General features: G+C 41.5%; 2 protein-coding genes across 5 annotated transcripts; both read left to right on the top strand.

Moving 5' to 3' along the window:
* The first annotated feature begins 353 nt into the window (after positions 1-353).
* Positions 354-21,146, top strand: LOC144016793 (dual specificity tyrosine-phosphorylation-regulated kinase 4-like). Of its 4 annotated transcripts, none has more exons than XM_077518112.1 (14): positions 354-889; positions 3,100-3,177; positions 6,757-6,918; positions 7,173-7,323; positions 7,505-7,668; positions 15,429-15,565; positions 15,635-15,775; positions 16,468-16,606; positions 16,826-16,907; positions 18,454-18,626; positions 18,762-18,822; positions 19,107-19,236; positions 19,329-19,510; positions 19,809-21,146. In XM_077518112.1, exons 1-14 carry the CDS (start codon positions 869-871, stop codon positions 20,051-20,053), a joined length of 1,866 nt encoding a protein of 621 aa, XP_077374238.1. In that variant the 5' UTR covers positions 354-868; the 3' UTR covers positions 20,054-21,146. The 4 variants fall into 4 exon arrangements, with proteins under 4 accessions (XP_077374238.1, XP_077374237.1, XP_077374236.1 ...); XM_077518111.1 differs by having other exon boundaries at positions 356-889; positions 19,806-21,146; XM_077518110.1 differs by lacking the exons at positions 354-889; positions 3,100-3,177; positions 6,757-6,918; positions 7,173-7,323; positions 7,505-7,668 and adding an exon at positions 11,876-12,835.
* A 1,196-nt stretch (positions 21,147-22,342) lies between these two features.
* On the top strand, positions 22,343-27,421 carry LOC144016794 (NADH dehydrogenase [ubiquinone] 1 alpha subcomplex subunit 9, mitochondrial-like). The gene is made up of 11 exons (XM_077518113.1): positions 22,343-22,460; positions 23,164-23,340; positions 23,536-23,633; positions 23,724-23,815; positions 23,899-24,040; positions 24,363-24,465; positions 24,536-24,606; positions 26,318-26,394; positions 26,777-26,872; positions 27,000-27,066; positions 27,167-27,421. Exons 1-11 carry the CDS (start codon positions 22,406-22,408, stop codon positions 27,335-27,337), a joined length of 1,149 nt encoding a protein of 382 aa, XP_077374239.1. The 5' UTR covers positions 22,343-22,405; the 3' UTR covers positions 27,338-27,421.
* The last annotated feature ends 426 nt before the right edge of the window (positions 27,422-27,847 follow it).

Raw genomic sequence — 27,847 nt, 5'->3', positions numbered from 1 at the left:
ATGAGCAAGTTAAGTCCACTTGTTTCTGATACTGTGAAATGAGTAGTTAAAGCACATTGAGGGCCTTAATTGTAAAGCCTATACAAATGAAGTGCCATTTTCCAAGCACATGCTGCTTTAATACTATGTTGTTCTGTAAAATTTACACGCAGATTCTGTTTATTGTACATTGAATCACAGTAAACAAACAAACAAACAAACAAACAAACAAACAAACAAACAAACAAACAAACAAAACAAACAAACAAACAGTCCCCATTAGTTTCAATCTTGATACTGTATCCTTGTGATGACGTATAGGTCTACTGGGGGAGGTTATCTGAGATAGGCTGCAGAGCACGCTTGTTTGCCAGGGAATCCTTCATCTCCGCTCGACAGTGGAGATTGTGAGGGAGTCTCCGGAGAATATTGAGCATGCAGCGTGGCTGACGTGTGCGCGTGCGTCGGTGGAAATCTGCTACGTGGAGCGTCGGTGTTTTGAGGGGCTGCAGAGGGATAGAAAAGACATATGCACGTCTATATCGGGACATCCCCAGCTGTCCGCGGCAGAAACCTGACCAGGTGGCTCCTTAGCTCATGGGCGCGTCACGACGCACAGAACCTACAACAGCTTGCCTCTCACGCTAATCTCCACCTCGGTGACGGCAGCAGTGCGCGTAAAACCTGGAGTGCGATTCTTTTTTTTCCCTTTCTTATCCGTGGTTCAGACCAGTTTCCACGGAACTCACGCGCTTATCACTAACGAGGACTCGGACAGCCGCTTTGCCTTTCGACGCTCCTGACTATATGGACAAGATGACTCTTTTTGCCAGGATTTTGTAAAAAGTCTCTCGCGTCAAGAGTCACTTTTCATGTTCACATTTTCATCATGTTGCCAGAGATAAATAAGGTGAGGAAGCTTGTTTATATTACACCTCAGTCAGTAGTGTTCGAATTGTACATTTAGTCAAAAAGTTTATTCCAATTTCTGTTACAGTGGGCGACAGTTCTCTATTACTCTATTGTCACATTATAGCTATATAGATGCACATTCTGGTATCAGAAATTAAACTTTTAAAATACTTTTCAAACTATTACTAACAGAGATAGTCCATAAAATTAATTCATTCATTTATTTATTTATTTGAAATTTTATATAAAATAAAATTCAATCTTTTGTCACTATGTCACTCTTGTACTTGAGCTCATTGGCTTATACATGTGTATATATACCGTTTAATATTGTAGCAACTTGTCACTCTGTCCAAGAACATGGTTTCCCAGAAAATGCTGGCTTGGTATTATTTTGGGAAAGACCTGTGATGCATTTGTTATGATAAAATGCAATCTTATCTCCTGACTGTTGTATAACAATTCCCCATCCACAAATTCCACAAAAGTGCTATTAATTCCATAATTTGCCTGTGTCACTTGCCCAAATATTTTTGCTGGCAAATCAGATCCCTTTCTATTTCTGACATTGCTTTGAGCATCAGTGTTTGGCAGTGGATGGCAAAATTCAAAAAGTGATTTGATTTAAATATTGATTTGCCTCTCCTCCATTTGTTGACCCTCTGACCCAAGTGACCGAGCACACGAAGGCAACGCTTCTCTCGGGCACCTGCTGAGATGACCAACATTGTGACTTCTCATTCTTTAGATCAGTATTTCCTAACTTTTATTAAACTAAGGCACATACAGATATTTTACATAAGAAACATCTTATGGCACACCACCACACAAAAATTTCCAAAAAAGTTCAATACTTGTTCGTTAATAATGTACTGTAACTTTTGTCTGGCGGAAGAGCATTTAATTGTTCTCCCTCTAACTATGTTCCTAACATATATGTTGATGAACATATTTTTATAGTAACAGGAAATGGATGGATGGAAAAATAATTTTCAGACAAATGAAATAACATTGGACATAATTTTCTGTCGTACATGTGACGTGATGATTCTCTCATATCACACTAATGTACTGCAGCACACTGTTTGGAATGACTGTCTTAGCATACTAAGCGTGCAAACAAAGAAAACACAAGGAACCAGGGCCTTTTCAGTCGGTCAAACAATTATGAATTTTGGGTTTCCAATGGAGTACTTTTCATTGAGTTGATGAAAAGCATTTACCCTCTACACAGTAAAAGGATTTTGCTCCTTAAAACTTATTGACAATTAAGTTGGCATCCTGTCTGTGACGTCATAGGGCTTCCACAAGTTCAACACTGATTAATCAGCTCATCCATCTTGGTGATTTTTGTTTTTGTTTGCTTTGTTACATGCCAGCCTACCACGGTGACCCACACAGATTATAACATGATTTACTGACTAAAGTGTAGACCACTGTCCCAAAGGAATGGCTTTAATTGGGAGATTGAGGCAAAAATTAATTTGAATTAATTTGTTGTTGCGTTTGCCTCACAAACTCAGGGCAAGATTGAGATTAGAGCTGTTTTTATCCTGGTCAGTATGCCTGTTTCGCGTCTCTCTCCCACTCTGGGCAGGTAGAGTGATCAGCATGTACTGTATCTTCGAATGAGGTTAAGCTTTATTTCGCCCATATGGAGCCAACAAAGGCTCACGCGCTGATTAAAAAGGCACGTGCCAGGCAGATTGGTGGCAAAGGGGATTCATCCCAAATTCTCCAGTTCCTTTTTATAGAACGTGAAAATCAGTTGCTTTTGACAACAGAGCTTCTTTTGAACACATTCGGCCATACACGTGTACATCTGCTGGCAAGCACATGGCCGTGCACATTTTCAGGCACTGCAGATCAGGAGGGAAAAGTGCAGCATGTGAGAGAGAATCGTTGTTGCTGGGTTTTTACGGAAGTCATATATTTTTAGATCTCAGTGCATTATTTTTGGTAGCATGGCTGCAATCTTGCTCGGCTGCCTGCAGTGTGTGTGTGTGTGTGTGTGTGACAGAGAATGAATATGAGAAGCAATTTCCGCAGGACTGCTTTTATCTGAAGAGGTGTTAAAGGATTCCTAAATCTGACATTGTGTGTGACTTTGTAATTCTCCGTTGCCCCATTTCCAGTGTGCCACAAATGAACAGCAGTAGATCTGCTTTAGCTAGTTGTGTACTTTAAACATTATTATTCCTCCCCCAGACGGCTCGTCCGGAGGCCTTCCCTCACAGACAACAAGCAGAGGGCAGTCGTCTTGGGATCAACCGATCCTGCTTACAGGTCAGATTTTAACCTCTGCAAGATGCTGCAGTAACTTGAATATTCATCGACATTATGAGCCTGAACTTCATAAGGTTTGCACATGCAAAACATGGTGCAAACTTGATTGAGCACGCAAGCCAATGTGGAAGCTGTATGACAGTTGTTGGACGTTAGTTGACAAAAATTAATTCTAATCTGTATTTGCGTGTATCTTGGTCATTTCAGCAGTGACAATTGGTGCTGGCCTCGGCCAGAGCACTTCTTCATGTATGCTGTTCCAAGTTTTTAATGCCATGTTATTCATGATGGACACTCAGGACATGTTAGACCAAACAAAAGATGACTTTTATGCATCCATCCATCCATCCATCCATCCATCATCTGAACCGCCAATCCTCACGAGGGTCAAGATTTATTTTCTGTAACTCAGTAATATGTTTCTTTTACTTCCACTAACATTTCCAATTCCAACACTTGAATCTTGGGCCTGTGGTGCTCTCCCAAATGTTCAACCAATTCAATTTAATAAAAAAAAACTATTGGTCCCTGAGGGATAAGTGAAGGCACATAGAGCAAAAAAAATAAATAAAAAAATAGAAATATGATGAAAAAAACCATCAGCACTAAAACCATAGAGCACAAAACCCTCATTTAAATAAGGCAGTTTTTCTGCCGGTTTTTACGCCAAGCGCAGTCTACTTTCTATTACCAGATTGTCAGGTGCACCAGGGGCACAGAAGCTTCATCCACCGAAATGCCCAGTGAGGTGCAAATCAATCTCAAACACGGGAAACAAAAGACTTCGCTGGCACGAATGAATTTGCAACCGTTTTTAGGTACCTGTCTATGAAAATAGGGCCCCATGTTTGAATTTTGATGTACTTTTCAATAGTATTATTAATCATGTTTACATCAACCAAAAAAAAAAAAAAAAAAAAAAAAAAAAGAACCATGACTGAAGAATAGAAGAATGTTTTACTGCATGTGGTGCCCAAATTTGCAAAAATGCTTGAAGGTATACCGGTAAGCTTCTATTTAGGAGACTGTCACCCAAAAACAAAACAATCCCCTACTTTACATTAATTTGTAAGTTGAACATGTCTATTGGATTCCAGTAAATTGGCTTATTTTAATAATAATAATAATAATAATAACTAATGCATCAGATCTTATTGATTCCCATTTAATTTATCTGAGCTGTAAAATTCCTGGATTAACATGCAAATGTGTAGTGCTTAGATCCTGTAAGATGTATATAAAAAATAAAATGTAAAAAAATAAATTAAAAAATGCTTATGCATCAATTTTTGTCTGTCAAACACAAACCATAACACATTTTTAAAATAATAATAATAATATTAATAATAATAATACTTTTTGCAACTTCACTGTTTACTCACATTTATCCATTCGTGTCACATCACGCAGCGTGCACATTTGTCTGCATATACAGTATGTAATCGCATTCATTTTTCTTTGGCATTTAAGTGCCTTAAAGCATGCCGGCCAGGCTGAGTTTATTTCATATTCCATTTGTGGCGGGTGTCAGCAACTATATTTAATTCTATCTCTGTGCATCATAAACAACATCATCAGCAGAAACACAGCATGTAAGCAGAAAAATCACATCAAATGTGCATGCAAGCTTTCAGTGAGAAAAAATATATATCTCGCATCAGTAATACTTTACAGAGATGTTTTACTCACGTCATATATAAGAACAATACCATTCTAACTGATTTAACTGGACATATTTGTGGAATGGCAGTTAACAAAATAAAGACGTGCTAAATTCACTGCGTAATTCCCCCCCTTGATACTGATATAGATCTTTACGATATCTAATTCTTCGTAGCGGACTTGGCATTGGACAGGGGTTTAATTTTACCCATCAAGCTTTCAGAGTATGCCTGATGGCAGCCAGAGAGGAGTAGGTTGCTGCTCTTCTCCCCCACAAAGCTCCCAGAGACAACACCACGACCCGGCTTAGCCAGGACCTGTAAGACTTTGTCCCCATTACCCTCAGTAACTCCAGCCTCTCCCTGCTGGGGGTTCTGATCACCTGAGCCTCACACTAAAAAGTGATCAGCCTAACACAATGACATACTGATGAAAGGGGCTGTGACAGGCGTGCAAGGACAGTGTAAAAAATACATTATTCATTTGTAGGTCACAATCGCTGACCCACTCTACTTCTGTTGTGTTTACTAGGGATGTAACAATATCCAAACATCACGATATGATGTTATCACGATATAAAGCTCACGATACTATAATTATCACAATTTGTTGGGGGGTTGGCGATATATAAAAAAGGTCACAATATTGTAAAAAAAAAAGAACTCATGCTAAAAAAAAAAAACCCCACAATATTGTGCTTTTGTACATAACAGCAATGAAAAATATTGTAAAAATATAAATATATATAAAACTATATAAATATAAAATATATAAAAATATTGAGGAATTTACTTGCTAATGCACGCACACATTGAGTTCCTCCACATACTGACTCGCTCCACAAGCATATTATGACGATCATCTGACAATTAGCATAGATTTTAAACATAGAAGGGCCAAAACATCCCTAATGAAAATTAAATTCACCTAAAAAAGTAGCCACTAGAGGGTGCTACAACTGCACAAATGGAAATCAATCTGACTTTTTGAGCAGATGTGGTGCTTTTAAATATCGTGAACATGACGACGACGATATTGTGGCAGTTTTAATATCACAATATTGCCCTTATTGTTACATCCCAAGTGTTTACTATTGTGCTGTCTATTAGGGGTCTGCCAAAAAAATCGATTCATAAAAGAATCGAGATTCTCATTTATTAAGCAAATCGAATCGATATTTAATATCCAAAAATTGATTTTATTTAAATTAGAAATGAAGAAGAAGGGGAAAAGGCAAGGCAAGTTTATTTGTATAGCACATTTCATCCACAAGGCAACTCAACGTGCTTTACACAAGGAAAGACAACACATAAGCATCAACAAACAGTAGTTAACATTGAGAGGAAGAAAAATAAATGAAAAGGCAGTTGTAGCCCACATGCTGTTTTTGTGGAAAAAAAGCACTTACAATACAAAATTAATAAATGTTTAAACAAAAAAAAACAAAAAAAAAAGACACTTTATGTCTATGTTGCAAAGCAGACTGGAGTACATCATGACAATGTTGTGCATATCTGTAAATTGAAGCAGAAATCATTTGTCAATCAAATCATTTTGAATCGAAAATCATTTGAATCAAGAATCTAAAATGGATTCTGAATCGAATCGTAGACCCAAACATCATAATCGAATCGAATTGTGAGACAGTCAAAGATTCCCAGCCCGACTGTATATGGTCAATCACTATATCTCAATTGTGGATATGTATTTATTTTTGCCTCACTACGTCTGTCTTTATAAATTAAGTATATAGCTGTAGAGTTGAGCAAGACAAAACATCTCATCATGTGACCCCATTTTATTTGATTACTTTAAAATGTATTCACTTTCAGACTATTTTTTGTGTGTTGTATTTTTTGTTAGCATTTCATCATATAGTAAAGTTAGCATGATAAAACATTTTTTTTCCATTTACAGAAGTTTGGCCAAGGAGTAGAAACTTTGCCTCAGCTGGAGCCTCCAGTGGTCCAGGTAGTTGTCAGCAATGCCAAGAACCAGCAGCAGCAGCAGCAGCAGTCCAACCACATCCTGCCTCAAATTGTCAATCAGGGGTTCCACAACCACTGCCAAACAAACACAGTAAGGATGTCATTATTCAGCTTTCTTGCATTCTTATTATCTGTCTGATCAGTAGAAAAGGGGTTGTTGTTTTTTTTTTTTATTCTGCTGTGGATAATATTACTCAAAGTGAGGTGATTTGCAGTAGATACTAATATGATTTCTGTGGAACATCTTGAACGTCACCGTGTTGTCGCTAGTCATAGACATGCAACTGTAGGCTCTTTTAATAGCTTGGTGTGGATGAGAACTGAAATCTGAATGTCCATGAACAGATTGAGAGGCCTAAACCCACTCAGCAGTTCACCATGCGATTTGGTGCAGCCATGGATAAAATATCAGTGTCCCGCAACAACAAACTCTTCAGTAACAGGCTGAACAAAGAAAAGGCACCCGAGGGTCGAAGGTTACCAATGTCTCCCACAGGTATGTTTTCATGGAGCACAGAAAAACATGACCTACTCAAAGTAATCTTATTCATTGACTCATAGTAAAGAATAGCATGTTTGCATCATGGCACTTGCTCACCCTCCCACTCTCTGCTCTTTGATCAATATGATAACATGATTCATCTGCTCCTCCTCCTCCTCTTCCAATCTGCTAACAGAATCAGTCAACAATTTCCAAGATCGTCTGACTGAGTTTGAGAAGGAGGAAATCATGGACTACGCAGAGATCTGGTTCCTCGGGCTGGGCTCTCAAAAGATCGAGGGATCCCAAGCTGTGCCGCAGAACTGCGGATATGACGACGAGCATGGGAGCTACATCAGGGTAATTTGATGATACTACCACAAGATGGTCATTTACCCTCAACATTTGGCCTATTAAAATTGTCTTTCTAAAAAACGATTTCCAAACAGTAGCAGCGTTTCAAGTTTGGGAAAACAAGTCTTGAACTGGTCTATTTTTGCATCTGGGGTTGATTTAATTATGAAGCTATCATCACAGGTTCCACTTTTCTGGGAACACGTTGTGAGAGCTGATATCTGCTCCATAGTTTATCCCAAAGGTGTTTTGAAGGGACTGAAATTGGGGCTCCATAGTTCTAATAAATTAGACTTCATTCAAAAATGATGTGCCTTTTACACATACACAGTAAATTCTGTAGAGTAAATTTCACTCTATTTAGAGTAAATTTGACTCTATTTAGAGTGGGACAAAATAGATTCAGTTAGAGTAATATTTACACTTGGAAAAGAGTAAAGAATAGGGGGAAAAAGGTCACTCAAGGGTTGAGGAACGAAGTCACGACCTTTTAGCTTGGGAGACTGCCAAACTACCACCTGAGCTGTGCCACTCGTACTGTTTATATCCAAAAGGAGACCAAACACATTGGTTTTGGGCTCTTGGTGCTACGAAGATTCCAGCTGACATGAGTGATACACTAACACACAGCAGGAGTTGCGTGGCTCAGGGGGTAGATAGGCTGTCTCCCAAGCTGAGACTTGAGCTCGTTCCTCAACCCTTGAGTAACTTTTATTTGTATTTTTTGCAATACTTTATTTTACTCTCTTCCAAGCGTAAATATTACTCTGAAACTGTCACGCCGCCACCAGAGTGGCGGTTCATGCTTTTGTTTTCACAGTCAGGTTCCCGTTTTATTTTGAAAGTATTAACTCTCCTCTCACCCCAGGTCACTTACCCTTCCTGCAGCTCACTGATTACCGGTCCACGCCCATGATCACCACCACCTGCTTCCAATCAACCCTGCAATAAAAGTCATCAGCCTTCTCCCTCAGTTTGCCGAAGTGTCACATCTCAGTGCATGGAAGCGTCCTCACAGTCCTCGTACCACAGTCCTAGTTTGATGTCTTGCCTTGCCTTGCCTTGCCTTGCCTTGCCTTGCCTTGCCTTGCCTTGTCTTGCGCCCTTAGTTTGCCCCTTGTTTTCCTCCCTAGTGGAGCGCCTTTTGGTGTCCCTGTTTTTGAGTGCCCTTTTTTATCTCCAGTTTGGAGCTCTTTTTGTTCAGCCTTTTTTTTCCCCTCTTTGAGAGGTGTTTTTCGTTTCGAGCAATTAAAGCTGCAGCCTTGTTGGCCAACTTACATTCTGCGTCTGAGTCCTACCTCCTCTCGTCGTGTCAGTACACTTCGGCCAGCATGGACCCAGTTGGAGGCTGCACTCCGGAGACAGGCCGCCCGCCTGTCGCACCAGGAGGAGGTCCAGCAGGCCATGGTCACCCGGATGGGAGAGCTCGCTGGACAGGTGCAGGAGCTGGTGAGCCACCTGCAACACTCCACGCCAACCGTCACGAAACCAGAAACAGCTGAACCACCGATTCCGACTCCAGCCCTGGCCGGGGCTGGACTGAGACTGGCTTCCCCGGAGCGATACTCGGGAGAACCAGGACGTTGTCAGGCATTCCTTGACCGAATGCGACATACATTTCGAACTCTCACCACAGGCATTTCCCACCGACCGTTCCCGCGTGGCCTTCATGATTTCCCACCTGATGGGACGAGCCAGAGACTGGGCCACCGCGGAATGGGCACGGCACTCCCCGACTTGCTCCACCGCAGCCGGGTTTAGCAGGGCTCTCCGCCTCGTGTTTGATCCCACCAACATGGATCGAGAAAAGACTCGAGAACTAAGCAACCTCAGACAAGGCAGAGAATCGGTAAATGATTACGCTATCCGATTCCGAACTCTAGCAGTCATGAGTGGCTGGAACGACACAGCCCTCTTTGACCACTTTTTGAAGGGGCTCTCAACCTCTGTGCAAGAACTCTTACTGCCCGTGGACTTACCGGGCGACTTGGACTCATTGATCTCGCTGGCCATCCGCACCGATTATCGAAGGCGAGATCTTATGCAGACCAGCGGACATCAACGGAGACACGGCTCTGGATTCTTCCGGCACCCGGCAGCAAGAGCGTCTCCACAAGGTGCACTTCCCCAGTCGTCCACCGCGGGGAGATCCAGCGAGAGTGGCGAGGAGCCGATGCAGGTGGACCGCGCCCGACTGACTCACCACGAACGCCAGCGACGTCGTCAAGAGGGGCGGTGCTACTACTGTGGAGAACAAGGCCATTTGGTGGTAAATGTCCCACCAAGCGAGGCACTCCGGTGAGTTCCGAAACTCACAAGCAAGTCAAGAACCGAAAACTCACGCAAGTCAAGATTTCTTGCCATGCCATTTCCACAGACTTACTAGCTCTCATCGACTCCGGAGCGGACGAGAGCCTCATGGATTGGGGCCTGGTGGAAAAATTGCAGGCAGGCACGGAGCCACTTTCCACCCATATGAGGGCCAGGGCGCTCAATGGGAAGGACTTATTCCTCATCACGCATGTCACAGAGCCTCTCGAGATCCATATTGGGCAGCACCGGGAATTCCTTCGCTTCCATGTCTTCCGTTCCCCGTCACACACACTGGTCCTGGGACATCCCTGGTTGCAGTTGCACAACCCCCGCATCGACTGGCGATCGGGGCAAGTCCTGGACTCGGGAAATGACTGTGAACACCATGGGTTGGAGCAGCCAGCGGCAGAGGCACCTTCTGCTGCCATCCGTAAGGTGACTCTCGCGACTGACCAGGACTACCCGGACTTGAACACCGTTCCCACTTGCTATCATCCTCTCAGAGAAGTGTTCAATAAAACCAAGGCCATGTCACTCCCTCCACATCGATCGTATGACTGTTCTATTGAGCTGATTCCTGGATCTACCATTCCCAAAGGGAGATTGTACTCGGTGTCGGGTCCCGAACGCAAGGCCCTAAACGAGTACATTGACACTTCTTTGAAAGCCGGACTTATCCGACCATCTTCATCGCCAGCTGGAGCTGGGTTTTTCTTTGTGGGCAAAAAGGATGGCTCTTTACGCCCTTGTATTGACTACAGCCCCCTGAATGAAATCAGTCAAGAACCGATATCCTCTGCCCTTGATGTCATCAGTATTCGACCAGCTACAGCAAGCCAAATTGGATCTCCGCAACGCTTATCATCTCGTCAGGATTCGTGCAGGTGATGAGTGGAAAACCGGCTTCAATACTCCCCGGGGCCACTACGAATACTTGGTCATGCCATTTAAACTCACTAATGCGCCGGCTATATTCCAGGCCATGATTAACGATGTGCTCAAGGACTTCATAGACCATTTCGTATATGTTTATCTCGACGACATTTTGATCTACTCACCGGACTTGAAAACCCACCAGCAACATGTTACCCAAGTCCTGAAACGTCTGCTAGAACACCAGCTCTATGTAAAGGCTGAGAAGAGCCTTTTCCATGCAGATACCATCTCATTCTTGGGATTCGTCGTATCTCCTGGCAAAGTCGAGAGGGAGTTGGAGAAGGTCAGCGCGGTCAGAGACTGGCCCACACCTGAATCTAGAAAGAAGGTGCAACAGTTCCTGGGCTTCGCCAACTTTTACAGTCGTTTCATCCGCAACTTTAGCTCCATCGCAGCTCCACTCCATGCCTTGACCTCCCCACAGCATCGCTTCATTTGGACTCCTGAAGCCAACGCCGCATTCATCGAACTCAAGAAGCGTTTCACGGAGGCACCGATACTCAGAGTTCCCGATCCTACCCGGCAGTTCGTGGTCGAGGTAGATGCCTCCAATCTGGGCGTCGGAGCCGTGCTGTCCCAAATAAGCCAGGAGGATGGAAAGGTTCACCCCTGAGCGTTCTTGTCCCGGAAGCTCTCCAAGGCCGAGCGCAATTACAGCGTTGGAGATCGGGAACTACTGGCGGTCAAGGTCGCCCTTGAAGAGTGGAGGCACTGGCTGGAGGGCGCGGAACACCCCTTCATCATTTGGACAGATCACCGCAACTTGGAGTATCTGCGCCAAGCCAAAAGACTGAACCCTAGACAGGCCAGGTGGTCGTTGTTTTTTAACAGATTTTCGTTTTCTCTAACTTACAGACCCGGAAGCAAGAACGTCAAAGCAGATGCTCTGTCCCGAATTCATGACCCTGATTCCACAGCAACCGAACCTGAGCCCATCCTGCCTAAAGACTGCGTAGTAGGAGCAATGTCTTGGCAGATAGAAGAGGAAGTCAAGGAGGCACTCCAAGACACAATCACACCAAAGGAGTGCCCACCACGACGACTTTACATTCCGGAGGCCCTACGAGCACAGGTGATCAATTGGGCACACACCTCTCGTCTGTCTTGCCACCCAGGTACTCGTAGGACCCTTTTCGCCGTCGCCCGAAGATTCTGGTGGCCTTCTATGGAGACCTCGGTGCAGGAATATGTCAAGGCCTGCCCAGTCTGTGCCCGAAATAAATCGTCAAATCAACCCCGGATGGGTCTCCTCCAACCACTGCCGATCCCCTCAAGACCCTGGGCCGAGATTTCTATGGACTTTGTTACTGGACTTCCTACTTCGCATGGTAAAACCACGATACTTACAGTAGTCGATCGTTTTTCAAAAATGGTCCGCTTTATTCCCTTACCCAAGCTACCCTCCGCCAAGAGAACAGCCGAAATCATGATCGACCAGGTATTCAGGATCCATGGATTCCCGCGACACATTGTGTCGGACCGCGGGCCCCAGTTTGTTTCTCGTTTTTGGAAGGAGTTTTGCAGAGCCATAGGAGCCAAGGCGAACCTAACCTCAGGCTATCACCCAAAGGCCAATGGACAAGCTGAGAAGCTCAACCAACAGCTGGAGACCGGACTTCGTTGCTTGGTCTCCCAAAACCCATCCACTTGGAGCAAGAACTTGGTATGGGTCGAACTTGCACATAACTCCTTACCCACCTCTGCCACAGGAATCACGCCATTCAAATGTGTTCACGGATACGATCCGCCTTACTTCGCGGACCTGGAGGAGGAAGCCTCAGTCCCCTCGGTTCTCGCCATGGTCCGCAGATGTCGCCGAATCTGGTCAGCAGCTCGACTGGCACTACAGCGTCAAGGCGACAGGGTGAAAAGAGCTGCTGACCGGAGGAGGAAGGCCGCACCCCAATACCAGCCAGGCCAAAAGGTATGGGTTTCTACGAAACACCTTCATCTCAAAGTACCATGTCCAAAGTTGGCCCCAAGATTCGTGGGGCCGTTCCCAATTGCCAAGACCATAGGTCCTGCCGCCGTGCGCCTTCGCCTGCCTCGATCCCTCCGCGCCCACCCCACCTTACACGTGAGCCAGGTCAAGCCAGTCCAGGACAGTTCCCTGGTCCCGCCCGAGCCTGCGCCGCCCCCTCCGGAGATGGTGGAGGGGGGCCCGGTGTATAAAGTCAGGAAATTGTTGGATGTCAGAAAGCGGGGCCGGGGACACCAGTACCTGGTTGATTGGGAGGGTTACGGGCCAGAAGAGAGGCAGAGGGTGCCCGCCCGATTCATCGTGGACCCCTCCCTCATCGACGATTTCTATGAAGAGCACCCTGACATTCCTGGGCCGTCAAGAGCCGGCCGTTGAGGGGGGGTACTGTCACGCCGCCACCAGAGTGGCGGTTCATGCTTTTGTTTTCACAGTCAGGTTCCCGTTTAATTTAGAAAGTATTAACTCTCCTCTCACCCCAGGTCACTTACCCTTCCTGCAGCTCACTGATTACCGGTCCACGCCCATGATCACCACCACCTGCTTCCAATCAACCCTGCAATAAAAGCCATCAGCCTTCTCCCTCAGTTTGCCGAAGTGTCACATCTCAGTGCATGGAAGCGTCCTCACAGTCCTCGTACCACAGTCCTAGTTTGATGTCTTGCCTTGCCTTGCCTTGTCTTGCGCCCTTAGTTTGCCCCTTGTTTTCCTCCCTAGTGGAGCGCCTTTTGTTGTCCCTGTTTTTGAGTGCCCTTTTTTTATCTCCAGTTTGGAGCTCTTTTTGTTCAGCCTTTTTTTTTCCCCCTCTTTGAGAGGTGTTTTTCGTTTCGAGCAATTAAAGCTGCAGCCTTGTTGGCCAACTTACATTCTGCGTCTGAGTCCTACCTCCTCTCGTCGTGTCAGAAACTGAGTCTATTTGGCGACAGTCCCATTCTATATAGAGTCAAACTTACTCTGCAGTATTTACTGTGTACTGTATTCTGCTCCAGCACAACAGAAAATGGAATTCCCTAAACTATTTCCACAATATTGGAAGCATATAAAATTAATAATTAAGATATCAGGGAACTGAGAAGCAGGGTTATTATAGTTTTGGAATTTTTCACTTTACTTCGTTTTTATTTCGTTTTGAGTTTTGTTTTTTAAAGTTTGTTCGTTTTCAGGGTGGTTCTGTTTTTTTTTTTTTATTAGTTTTAGTTATTTAATAAATGCTTAGTTTTAGTTAGTTTCAGTATTAGTTTTGGTTAATAAAAAAAGTGTATTACTTGTGCACAATATTTAAAAAAAAAAAAAACCCCATGGGACTGAGGTTATCTGAAGGTGACTATATATACTATACTATAAGACTATTGGCTGCTGTGAGATGACATCACTACTTTGTGAGACATTTTCAAACGTCCTTATTCCAGTTAATAACTTAATATCAAAATTAATCTACTTAAAATCACATTTAAAATCATCCTCAAAGGCTCATGCATTAAATTAATTACCAAAGACTAAAACAAAGGACATTTTTACTATAATAGTTAGTTTTGTAAATATAAAATGTAGTTTCAGTTAGTTTTCGTTTTTTAAAAAGCAATTTTGTTTTTTATTTCATTTTGTTAACAAAATTAGTTGTTTTTTTAATTTTAGCTTTTTCATTAGTTTTAGTTAACTAACATAAACTTGCTGAGGAGTGTAGGCCAACCCCTAATGAGCATTAATGTCCAAACTTACTGTACACTAATAATAATAATAATAAAATAATTTTATTTGTAATGTACTTTATATTTCTGCAATCTCAACCTGCTGCAGAATAAAATAAAAATTAAAAAGAAAAAAGAAAAAAAGAGAAGGGCATAGAAAAAAAAGCTGTTTTAAAGAAAAGTCTTAAGGTCTTGTTTAAAAGCATCAGTAGTCTGTGGGGATCTCAGGAGAGCGTTCCACAGCCGAGCCACAGAGGAGAAGGCCCTATCGGCCATGGTGCAGAGCTTGGTTTCAGGGAGGGTGTCTGTTGTTGCAGAACGGAGGGTTCATGACAAGGTCTTGAGTTCTGAGGTTGTTTCTGAGGAATCGGGAGACATCTCTGTACTGGTGGGTGAGGAGGGAGACCCTGTACTCAATTCTGAGAGAGACATGGAGCCAGTGAAGTGATTTCAGGATGGGGGTGATTTCCGAATTTGCGCAACCTCATCAGGATCCTGGCAGAAGTGTTCTTACCCGGAATCCCGATGAGGGGTGTGTTGCAGTCATCTAGATGGAGGAAACAAAGGCATGGATGAGCTTCTCTGCACCTGCCAGGGATAGTGCAGGACGAAGTTTTGCAATGTTTCTCAGATGGTATTTTGGATGGGGATCCATTTTAACACCCAGGTAGGTGACACGAGAGGTGGAAAGGGGATGATTTAGCCAGAGAAAGTAATATTGGTGATGGCATAAGAGCAAAACTAACAGGTTTTCTGGCAAATTAAGAATCATAATACAGTTTATGTCAGGTGTTTTTATCAATTTGTGTCAATATTAGGTTGCTCTAACTGTGCTCATTTTGTTGTTGCAGGTGCTGCACGACCATATCGCCTACAGATTTGAAGTACTTGAAGTGATTGGCAAAGGTTCCTTTGGGCAGGTTCTGAAATGTTTGGACCACAAGACAAACGAACTTGTGGCTGTTAAGATGATACGCAACAAGAAGAGGTGCAAGTTGGGAAAATCTTTTTCACTTTTGGATGGAGTGGTAAATTCAACATATTATTTGCTCTCCAGGTTTCATCACCAAGCTTTAGTTGAGCTGAAGATCCTGGATGTGATAAAGAGGAAAGACAAAGACAACCTTCACAACGTCATCCACATGAAGGAGTACTTCTACTTCCGAAATCACCTCTGCATCTCCTTTGAGCTTCTCGGGTTGGTAACACCAACTCTTTCTCTTGTTTTTTGTTCCTCATCATCCACAGAAACAAGCACAAAATTGGTCTTATTATGTTTAGGAACTTTTGTCCTGAGCAAGGTGGTTTCACCTTGATGTCAGAGTGTGACAGCATGGGATCGGGGATTACGTGATGAATGTGTACCGTAGGCACAGGCATAGGTATCCTTTTAAATGGAAGACCTTTAGAGGACAACTTGGACTGCCACCTTGTCTAACATTACTGTCACCAAATCCTTTAGTTAAGGCCTTGATTAGAGCCCTATCTCTTTCCCCTTCTTGCTTCATGGTGTGGGGGTTCCAATTACACCAACCATAGAGCAGCTCATCACAACAGACAGCAGGAGAATAATGCCAACACAATTATGTATTATTTCCAAGTGGAGAGGAAAACGTTTGAAACATCAAGCTACCAAACATATTGTGACCATGATCTTAATACAACGCCAACTTGTCAAATTGCATTGGTTCATTGATCCCCAGTTTTCTTAGGTCACCAGTTGTTTAACTTGTGTTGGTATGTGCAGGTCTTTTTCTTAATGTTTGAGGGCCAGTATCGTGGGAGGTGGGTTGCCTGCAAAGTTGTTTTAAATCATGTCAAGCACTTTGAGTTGCACATGCTGTATGAAAAGTGCTATATAAATAAAGATGGATTGATTTCTCTTGACAGGGTGAACTTGTATGAGCTCATCAAAAAGAACAACTTCCAGGGCTTCAGTGTGGCCCTCATCCGTCGCTTCACCCATGCTCTGCTCAGGTGCCTGCAGATGCTCCACAGAGAGAAGATCATACACTGCGACCTCAAGCCGGTATTGATTCTTGCACAACCAGATAGCTGTTATATTTTAGGACAGAATGTACAATTGGAATACAAGTACAATAAAGATACAATTAAATGAAGTACTTTTTTAGTAGCTCTGCTCAGCATTGTTGTGAAAATAATGTAAAGACACCTGTGCCATCTTGTGGAGCTATACAGTATTACACTAGTGTTGTGGAAGAGAAACTAATGAGCTTTTCTTCAACAGGAGAATATCCTATTGTCTCAGAGAGGTCCAGGGAACATCAAGGTGGTTGATTTTGGATCAAGCTGTTATGAACAACAAAGAGGTGAGAGCATATGACTGCATGTGAACGTTTATCTGTGCCAAATTGTGACTAGACACCTTACAGCTACCCCAGCATAATTTTAACAAGATGCAAAATAAAAGCCTTATCAAAAATCAAACCTCAAAGATACAAATATATGAATTAGATAATACCAGAAACAAATCTTAAAGAAAAACAAATGTGTACTGTTTATTATCTTAGAAAAGAGCACAGATAACTTTCATGCCCAGTGCAAGATTATTGCAAAGGGGTGGGTGGAGTTTTCTTTTAGTATTTAGGTAGATGGGTAAAAGTAAAAGGGTGTAAAAGGGTGATTTGCACCATTGTGGGACGGAACATGGCTGACTTGTTTGCCATCCAATGAAAGCAGCTCCCCTCATTCCTTTTAAATTTAGCACATAAGAAGTGTGGGGTATAGATGGGGGGTAGGACTTACTGCAGTCACTCCGCAAAAGATTGGCACGCAAAGTATATTTAAAAGGAACTGCAAGAAGATCTCCACTTGTTGATTATGTAAAGTTGGCCTCTGTGGAGTGGTCTGGGAGGTACTTTAATAAATATATTTGTGATGATTATAATCATAACTTGTTCAATGAATTGATTTCTACAATGATTCACTGTTGTCATAATTTACTGCACTGTTGTCATAATTTACTGTACAAATGAAATACAATGTCGATACATGTCCGCGGACCTCAGAATCTGTGAGCCTGTGCCTCGATCAAATCCGCCAAAATTGTATTACACCGCCTGCGCCGCAACTTAGACTAGCTTTTAACAGGTCTTAATTCTAATTTACTTTCTTCCACATCAATAGAAAACGCCCTCGGTCCGTCGGAACTCCCAGTAAGGTGCAACGTGGTCTGCCAAATTCACAAACATGGTAAACTAGACCAATGGTTCTAAACCGGGTACCCCTATCCAGCTTGTTTTCCAATGTCTCTCTCAGCCAACACAGCTGAGGATCGTTATCAGGCTTCATGCAGAGCTTGCTGATTAGCTGGTGATTTGAAACACCTGTGTTGACTGAAGGAGACATGGAAAACAGGCTGGATAGGGGTATTCAAGGACCGCGGTTGAGAACCACTAAACTAGACTACGTGTATACGCCGGCAGGAAAATTACGTCAAGCACACGTACGCCCGCCGCACAGTAGCAGTATGATGATATCTGACACAGCGGAGGTCCCAAACACAATTCTCTTGACGCATCCCTACAAGCAAATGCCCTAGAACACACATAACATTCAGAAATACAGAGCCAAAATGATCAAAACACACAGTACAAGAATACCCAAAATCAAAAAGTCCTCTTTCAAGCTTTGCAAGATGTGGCCAGATTGTAATCAGACATTGAGGTGGAAACCACAGAATAACTCATACAATTTAGTAAGTGTAGATAGATTGTAAGACAAAATACCTAGGATACATCACAATAACAAATGTAACTGAAGAAAATAAAATGTTTTGAAACAGGCTTCTTCAGCCAAACTAAAAGTACGAATAGGTGAAGTAAATTTGAGCTCTCCGCACCTCATCCATTGCAGTGTACACCTACATCCAGAGCCGCTTCTACCGCTCCCCTGAGGTCATCCTGGGTCACCCCTACAGCATGGCCATTGACATGTGGAGTCTGGGCTGCATCTTGGCTGAGCTCTACACCGGGTACCCTCTCTTCCCTGGGGAGAGTGAAGTGGAGCAGATAGCATGTATCATGGAGGTGTGCATGTGATTAATCACTCTTTAAATGGTTCTGCTTCTTCTGGTTATGTAGTAGTGTTTGAATCAATACACTTAAGTGTCCTAATTCCTTTTTTCTTTTCTTTATTTTCTTCTTTTTTTTCCTTTTTTGCAGCTTCTTGGAATGCCACCAAATGATTTTGTTCAGTCTGCATCCAGGAGGAGATTGTTCTTTGGTAAGAAGACATTCACACTCTCTTTACATCACCTTCAAGTTTGTTTGACGCTATAATCTTTATTGAACAATAATTTTAGTAATTTCAGTGGCTAATGATAAGGCATTTCTGCACACACACACACACAAAAAATAATCGTCACAAAAGCCTTATTCCACTATTTATCTTGGTGAAGTTCTGAATTTCCATGTGCTTGTAAAACGTCAGACTTTAAAACATACTGATTTGTTCATGAGAGTCTAATGTTCAGTGCTAATAACAGTTCTGTTTGTATTGATGTTTAGACTCAAAAGGAAATCCCAGAAACACCACTAATAGTAAGGGGAAGAAACGAAGACCCAATTCCAAGGAGCTGTCAACTACACTGAAGACAAATGATGCTTTATTCTTAGACTTTATCACACGCTGCCTCACGTATGTTCCAATTCTGCTTCACCTCCAAAATAGGCACTACTTGAATTCCATTGCTCTAAAAATGCTCCTTTCTTTTCCCTTGTGCATCTTAGTTGGGATCCAACTAAACGGATGACACCAGATGAGGGTTTACAACACGACTGGATCTTGGAGGGGAATTTCAACAAAGTGAAGCCCAGAACCAAACCATCAGTGAAGAAGCCTACGGAAAGTGTGGCCAGCACAGAGAGAAATGGTGAATACAATTGCATCAAACAAGCTAACAGCAAATCTGGTGAGTAGCCTACCTCTCAGAAACATTAATGGAACCAACAAAAGTCTGCCAGTACAGTTAATGACAGTATCATTATGGCAACAGTTTCAATTTAGAATAGATTGTTGTTATCTCTATTATTTATGGGATAAAAGTTAGGTAAAAGTTTTGAAATCCAAACATCCTGGGAACAGATTGTGTTCGACCTCAAAGATTCCACTGTAAAATGTTTCTAAGTGTCATGTTGACTGCATGCATGCCTAATGAAGCATACCCACTAAGCAGGAATCTAATATCCTTTCTTGGGGTGGTACAGCAGAGAGGTTCATCTCTGAAGAAAACAGCGACGAGGACAAGCTGAAGAGACACAGTTCAGACAAAAAGACGGCCCCGGGTGAGCGTCTGCGCCCAATCGGGGCTTCAGCAGAGAACGAGGTGTGCGAGAGTGCTGATTCCAAGATTCAGGATGGCGGTTTAGAGAGGCCTGTTCACATCGTCATCAAACCGCAGGAGGAAGAGGCCACAGAAAGGCAAGACATGAAATGTTTGCCTCCTATCATTTAAGAGCAGAGGAGTCAATCAAGAAAAATGGGAAACTCACATGGGTGCTGAGATTTGCTCCTGCTTTTCCATTCCTCAGTCAGGAATACAAACTAAAATGGTATTAGCCAAGCTTTCCTGCAGGCTGATGGTGACAGGTTGCTCCAAACTGCCATGTTGTTTAGTATGAGCGTGACACCTCACAAATAAAGACGATTCTAAGGAGAATGGCCGATCAGTTGTGATATATAAGCAACAAGATTTTAGAAGATGGAGAATGGAAAAAGTTACACTAAAATATTCAAGGAAATATAAAGAACTTATGTTGTTTGTAATGGTTGTCAGCCTCATGGATGGGAATGCCCACAAAATGTACAGTAGTTAAAACGGTACTTTTTTTTTTCCCACTGTTATACATTGGGCATAGTCTTGGTTGATTATTGAAATATCTGACAAATGTTTATTTCGTGAGAAAAAGAAAGCTATTTTTTTTAAATGGCAAGAATATTGAAATTCACATTTTTTTTCTTTTATCCTCATTGTTCCTTTACAACCTTTCTCGTGCTAAATTATGAAAGTGTGTGCAATATAGGCCGAGCCAAAACTGTTTTGTACGCAGAGATGCAAAGTCATGTATATTTTAACTGGAGCACATACACTGCTTATTAATTTGTTTATTTCTTTATTTTTGTTTCATATATGATTAGGGAAACGTGCACCTCAACAATTATGTATTTGTGATTCACGTTTATTCTATATTGTGTCCAAAATATGTTTAGTACAGAATCCCCTTTTGTATGATTATACTTTGAATGTCCGTGTTATTCTATTTTTACACTAGAAACTAAAAGACAATATTAGTTTGTGCCTTGCAGTATTAGCTATCTTGCACTTTACTGGTGTGTATAGAAACCGTTGGATTCTTATACAGTGCAGTAATGCTTATTTATCTTATTGCAGATGGGTTTCATCTTGTGGCATTAGTTTGAAACTGGCAGTAACATCCTTAGTGGCAATCAGGCCAGCCATCAGCGATTCTACAATAGCGACTGAACATGACATTTGAAAAGTGAATCATTTTTGTGTATTACATGCCGAAATAAAATGTTATTTAATATTTCTGTGTCTATGAATATGATCATGCAATTAGAATCTTCAGAGCTGCTATTAGGGAAAACAGATGACACGAAGATAGCAATGTTTGAGTTGAGCTATATTAAATAAGAAAAAACAGATATGCACAGCTGTAATATGCTGTTTTTTATGTTTGAGCAAACCATTTATTATAAAGGCAATTAGTATTGTTAATGGAGTCATGGTGGCCCCATGTGGGCAAGCCCAGATGGGCTCAAGATGGGCCTCATATGGGCCCTAGCTAAAAGTCATATTGGTAAGGAATGGGCCCCATCTTGGCTGCCCAGCTGTGTCCCAGTTAAAAGTTGACTCCTAAAAAAATGATTGCCATGAGAGGGGTTTGAACCAGAGAATCAAAGTCAAACATAAGCACTGTGCAACACAGCCACGTGGCAAAATTGATGTTTTAAATACATTTAACGTGACATCAGTTGATCACTGATCTAAAACCCAAATTTTAACAGTAGTTTTTGGGGAAGTCTCTTCTGTAAGTGAAAATTACTTCCAAATCCCTTTTGTTCGAATATCAGTTTTTCCTGTGACAAGCAAGGAAAAGGAAAATGGCACAAAAAGGGAAGCTCGTCTCTTAAACTGAAAAGTGCTGTTGTGAAGGTGGAGCTTAAAGTTGGGTTCAAAGATATTGTCGCTGCGTCTTCTGTGATGTCAACTATGGAACTTTTCTGACACACGTGACATCATTCACTAATGTTGAAAAGTTTGGGATCAAAGCACTGTTTTTTATTAAAGTTAACATTAAAATCTGAAATGGAGTGCAGACAAAGTTAATGTGGCAAAAAACGTGCTTGTAATGAATAAATAAATAAATAAATAAATAAATAAATAAATAAATAAATACATACATACATACATACATACATACATACATACATACATACAGACAGACATACATACATACATACATACATACATAAGCCCATTCTTAACTAGGGACTAACATTATTATTATTATTATTATTATTTTTATTTTTTTATTTTTTTATTTATTTTATTTTAAATGTCCAGCTACCCGATAGGATTTTTTTTTCTGGGGGGGAATAAACGTACATCTTAATTGTATAAGTACTCTAAAATAAAATTGTGGTGTGAAAGTGACCATAGCTTATCTTTTATCTCGTCAAAACTTGCTTTTTTTTTCCTCTCCTGAAATATCAACCTTGGCTTTGTTGTCATATTACCAACGTCGCTCTCTTTCGGTCCTCACTGGATACCGTAGACGAAAAGATGGCGACCGTCGCGCTTGTTGGCCGTTCTGCGAGTGTCCTTCCAAAGATCACGAGTGAGTAAAGTCAAACTAGTAGTCAATACTGTATGTGGCTACATGGTTTTGTGAATTTTTAGGTATGCTTAATACAGCGTCTTCACACAGACTCACACTACAAACGCGAATGCGTGTTGAACGACCTTGCTAATCTTCCTGGCTAATAGCTAACGCTAGTTAGCTGTTTTTGTTCATTCAATGGCTACCTGAGGACGCTGGCTAGTCTCACTCTCACTTCAAGTCATGTGTCGAGCCATGATGTTGCGCGAACTGTCTTATCGCTCAGTACAGTAGTTGAATTTGTTTCCATTCATGAGCGTGCAGAGTTGTCAAGGTGTGGATCTCACTCAGTCTCCGATACAAATTTGCAACGATCAGACTGGTTGAAACCACGAAGAAATAGTTTACATCGTAAGTTTTGGACTGACAAAAAATGTCGAAGTAAATGCATTTCTTTCTAACAAGGGCCTAAGCGGGTCATGTGAAATTATTTGTTTATTGTAATTATTTGAATCAAATGTAGCGTTAAGTGAAATATAGTATACACCAAAATAAATAAAATCACTGTACTTATAATTTCTTCAAATTTAAGGTAATTTCAACTGTTTCAATGTATTTTTCTTATAACACATTACTTACAGACTAGTCTATGTTATTACAGTTATTGCCACTTAAAAGTGAGCCTATGAGTACATAATACCTGGCATTTCTTTCCAAATAGAAGGTTGCTGTCCCCCTGTTGCATTGTCAGCCTCTTGTGTGGGCCCGTCTCAGCAGAGGAAGCTGCACCATGCTGTCATCCCCAAAGGGAAGGGAGGCCGCTCGTCATCCAGTGGCATCGCCGCCACTGTGTTTGGTGCTACAGGCTTCCTGGGGCGATACGTGGTCAATCGACTGGGTGAGTGGAGAAGAGATGGGCTGACTCTTCCTCACTTCCTTCAATGCAAACCTAACATATGAGGGGCCATTCTCCCATCAACTCAACTAAATGTTGTTCATTGTCTGCACTGAGTTGGAATCCAAACATTGATGCCTTGATGCTTTTTTCTGAAAGCTAGTCATAGTTTTTATTTGGTGTGTTATTGATTTGCAGGTCGTATTGGCTCTCAGATCATAGTCCCTCATCGCTGTGATCAATATGACACCATGTATTTCAAGCCTATGGGAGACCTCGGACAAATCATTTTTATGGTCCGTAAGTTCCAGAAGAGTTCAGTGATGTTCCACCCAACCAAGAATATCAGACACCTCACATTTACTTTGTTTGGAATTCTGCCACAGGAGTGGGATGCCAGGAACAAAGACTCCATCAAACGAGTGTTGGAGCATTCCAACGTGGTCATCAATCTTGTGGGAAAAGAATGGGAAACAAGGTATAACCTGACCTGACACCATTTCCAACTAAGTAATCATTGAATACTGGCATTTGTTGAATTTAGTTTGCCTCTGTGTGAAGGAACTACCGATTTGAGGATGTCTTTGTGAGCATCCCTCAGCAGATTGCCAAGGCAACCAGAGAGGCTGGCATCACTAAGTTCATCCACATCTCTCACCTCAACGCTGACATCCGCAGCTCATCCAAATACCTGAGGAACAAGGTTGGAAACCTGCTTTCCAATTCCCCAGCCATAGAAACTGATCATTTTTATGGAAACGGGAACAGATTTAATGAAATAAATGAAACCTCAAAGCTTAAATGTTTTCTTTTGATGAAAGTGGAACAGTATTCTTAATTTAAAAAAAAAGAAAGAAAAAAAAGATGCTTAGATATGTGGCTAGAATGCAAGACAGTCACACTTCATTTCTTAATATGTTTGAGAACCCTTATAATTTCCTCACCATCATATTTTGATGATGATGATGGCAAGCTTTTGCTGGCAGGCCTTGTATTTGACACCTGTGCTTTGTTGTGTATTTCAGGCTGTGGGAGAGACAGCGGTGAGAGATGAGTTTCCCGACGCCATCATCATGAAGCCCTCGGAGATGTTTGGGAGGGAGGACAGGTTCTTCAACTACTACGCAAGTAAAGACCGAGCATGCGTCAACGTGATTTGAAAATCCAAACTTCACTCACTATGATGTCATTTCTTCAGATATGCGTTGGTTTGGCAGAGCCATTCCGCTCATCAGCCTCGGGAAGAAAACAGTCAAGCAGCCTGTTTGCGTAAGATTACTTTTTTTCCTCTGTCACTAACACAGAAGATAAATAATTGCATTAGTGTTATCTTGTTGCTTGTGCAGTTGTGATGAATTCGAACCCACCTTGTGCTGAAATCTAACAAAGATGACAGTGGGAAGAAGATTTGAACGACAATAAAGATAATAACTCATTTTCAGGGATCCTATGCTTACCGGAAAATATGGAAAATGATTAGCCAAATTTCCAATCATGGAAAATGAGAAAAAAAAGAGCAAAATGAGTTGAGTTGTCCTGAAAAATTATTTAATCCCTCTGCTTATTACTGCCTTGTGGGCAATACCCAAACAGGTTAAACAGACATGTCTGTCTGTTTTCAGGTGCCTTCAGTGGGTACCGTTTTTCTGCTTTGAGTCAGCACAACGCCCCATGTGAAGCTACCAACCAATCAAATTGCATTTTCACTTGGACCAATTCTGCTGCCCAGTGTTTCAATATGACTTTGTTGCGATAGTTACCTATTTTTAAGACCCATATTTATTTTCGCCAAAGAAGCGTCAAAACTAGCGACCTTCACTTCACGTGTGTTGCTGTAGCACTCAGTGTTTTAAGTGGGGGAAAAAGAAAAAAAAAAGTACCGATACTCCCCTAAAATAACTATGCCTCGTTTATCGCGGGTTCATCTTTCGTGGCCTCGCTGTTTCGCTGATTTTTATTTTTTTTTTGCGGTGATGCAGTTCCGGTCAAACTGGGTTTACATGTCCTGCCTCCTCTCTTCATAATTAATATTAAGACTGTCCGCTGAGATAGAATGCTCACCGCACCGCGTGTATTATTGTTACTATTATAAAGGTTAGAACACTGAGAGTGCCTACTGTATTTAAATAAGAGATACAGTATGTGAGAAAACGTTAATACCTGGGAGAAAAGTGCAGGAATGAAGTGTGAGGTTAGGTGTTTTACAGCCTTAAAACATACATAATACAAAAAAAAAAAACAGTATGAATAAAATAAACATTTAGAATAAATGAAAAAAATACATACTGTGCTGTATAAGTAAATTAAAACATACTTTTAATGAGAAAAAAATGAATGTAAATGAAAATACAACATATATGATAAATGAAAAAGCATTTAGAATAAACTAAAAATCATACCAAAACGTATAATAAACAAAAAATATATATATACTGTGCTGTATAATCAAATAAAACAACAACAACAACATACTTTTAATGGGGGAAAATGAATGTAAATGGAAAAAAGAACATATAGGATGAATGAAAAAGCATTTATAATAAAGTAAAAATAACTGGGAACTGGGATCTATTCTGAAAATAGCTCACCACTGATGGGACACTGACTTGCCAAGAAGTATTAAAAGAAGTAAAATGTCAACTTTTTTTAATACATGTTTCTTAATTCAGCAAATATTCTATATTTTGATTAGAAGTTTAATAGATTGTGTTGAATGAAAGAAAGATCTGTTTATATTTACTCAAATATTACAAAAAAATGGCAAAAATATTTTATGGGGTACTCACTATTGAAAATGGAGGGGTAGAAATCGGCGAGAGTGAATCCGCAACAAGTGAACCATAAAATAGCGAGGGACCTCGGTACGGTGATATTTTTGCTCACGATTATCGTACCGTCAGATTCTAATATTGGCCCATTCCTAATCTCATGGTACCATTCTAACCTACTCACTTGTCCAAAAAATTGTCCTCTTCATTAGGTTGTTGACGTGGCGAAGGCCATCATCAGCGCCGTCAAAGACCCAGAGGCCAATGGCAAGACATATGCACTAGTTGGGTAGGTGACCAAGTGTTTACACTCAAATGGCGCAACATTACATACACCAGCACAGCCCAGCAGGCTCCATCCAATGCAAGAGCTGTATCAACGATTGTGCTTTTACAAAGATAATACTCATTTTGGACAATGTCACGTAAGCCCGATGGACACATGGGCAGTAGACAGCATTCTATAGTTACTGTCAGTGAATGATAAAACTTCTTGATGTGAGTTTAGGGACACATTGTAGTATTTGTTATTAAACAATATGTACATTATTTTGGTTGATGTGTTTTGCATTGGTATACACGTTGGTCAGAAGAGACCAACTTACTCTCAAAGCAAACTTGCACAATTGACATCACGTATAATGATGCAGCGTTTGTGTTCTGTTTTGTAGTCCCAACCGGTACCTGCTCCATGACCTTGTGGAGTATATCTACTCCATCATTCACAGACCCTTTGTGCCCTATCCTGTCCCCCGCCCACTCATGCAGTAAGTGTTTAAACATGATAACATTCATTCACAATTGTGGTTGGTTCCCATAAGATAATCTTTCATTTGAGGATTTGATTCTTACTTGTTTAAAGGTTTTAATTCCCTTCTCTGTGTGTTCCTTCAGCCTGGTGGCTCAGTTTTTCGCAATGAATCCATTTGAGCCCTGGACAACCCCAGATAAAATAGAAAGGGTAAGAAAGACGACAAAGACTTTGGAAGAAGTTTAAAGTAAGAATTACAGCTCTCATCACAATCAATCACAGTGGAACTTGATGAAAACTTGTTTTCCAGTTTCATGCAACTGACATGAAATACCCAGGACTTCCTGGTCTAGAGGATCTTGGTATTAGTCCCTCCACCATAGAGCAACGGGCGATTGAAATTCTGCGTCGTCATCGTCGATTCCGTTACCTGGAAGCTGACCTGGATGCAACCAAGCCAGCAAAGACCGTCAACTACTAAAGTACGGATTTGGTGTCTCAACGTCACTTTAGAATGCTTTAACTTGATTCATTATGTAAATAAAAACATATATCTCATTTAAAAGTGTTTTTTTTGTTTCCTGGTAAATTCACTATCCAGTGTGTTAGCCATAAAGCTACACTTCATTAATGTTGCATTGAAGTCACAAACATTATGGCAGAATTAAACTTATGAAAAGGACAGTCGAGGAGAAATAACTTAGTTATTGATGGAATGGAAGAAAGATGGAGAGACATGGACAGACACTGAAAAAAAGGAATGACAATTTTCAAGTAGAAACTACAGCTGAAGGAGTAGATCGAGGTGGAGCAGGCTCGTCATCGGACAGGAAAACCTGAACCTGGGACGACCAGACCCAGGCCAATCATATTAATTTGAAAATATAAAGACACAACAAGAATTTGACAGAAAGCAAAGTACAAACATACATAAATGAGGGTTTTACAGATACCATTTAACAAAAACAGAAGGCAAGGCAAGTTTATTTGT

This window comes from Festucalex cinctus, chromosome 3 (assembly GCF_051991245.1).
Source record: "Festucalex cinctus isolate MCC-2025b chromosome 3, RoL_Fcin_1.0, whole genome shotgun sequence".
In the NCBI taxonomy this organism is placed as follows: Eukaryota; Metazoa; Chordata; class Actinopteri; order Syngnathiformes; family Syngnathidae; genus Festucalex; species Festucalex cinctus.
The sequence above is the reverse complement of the archived record's forward strand: the minus strand, read 5'-3'. Positions and strand labels throughout refer to the sequence as shown.

Coding starts and splice junctions, on each gene's coding strand:
- LOC144016793 (XM_077518110.1), top strand. CDS start 11,876: ATGTCTTGGCAGATAGAAGAGGAAGTCAAGGAGGCACTCCAAGACACA. Junction 16,607..16,825: donor TACACTGCGACCTCAAGCCG/GTATTGATTCTT, acceptor TTTCTTCAACAG/GAGAATATCCTATTGTCTCA. Junction 18,627..18,761: donor AGATAGCATGTATCATGGAG/GTGTGCATGTGA, acceptor CCTTTTTTGCAG/CTTCTTGGAATGCCACCAAA.
- LOC144016794 (XM_077518113.1), top strand. CDS start 22,406: ATGGCGACCGTCGCGCTTGTTGGCCGTTCTGCGAGTGTCCTTCCAAAG. Junction 23,341..23,535: donor ATACGTGGTCAATCGACTGG/GTGAGTGGAGAA, acceptor ATTGATTTGCAG/GTCGTATTGGCTCTCAGATC. Junction 24,041..24,362: donor CCAAATACCTGAGGAACAAG/GTTGGAAACCTG, acceptor TGTGTATTTCAG/GCTGTGGGAGAGACAGCGGT.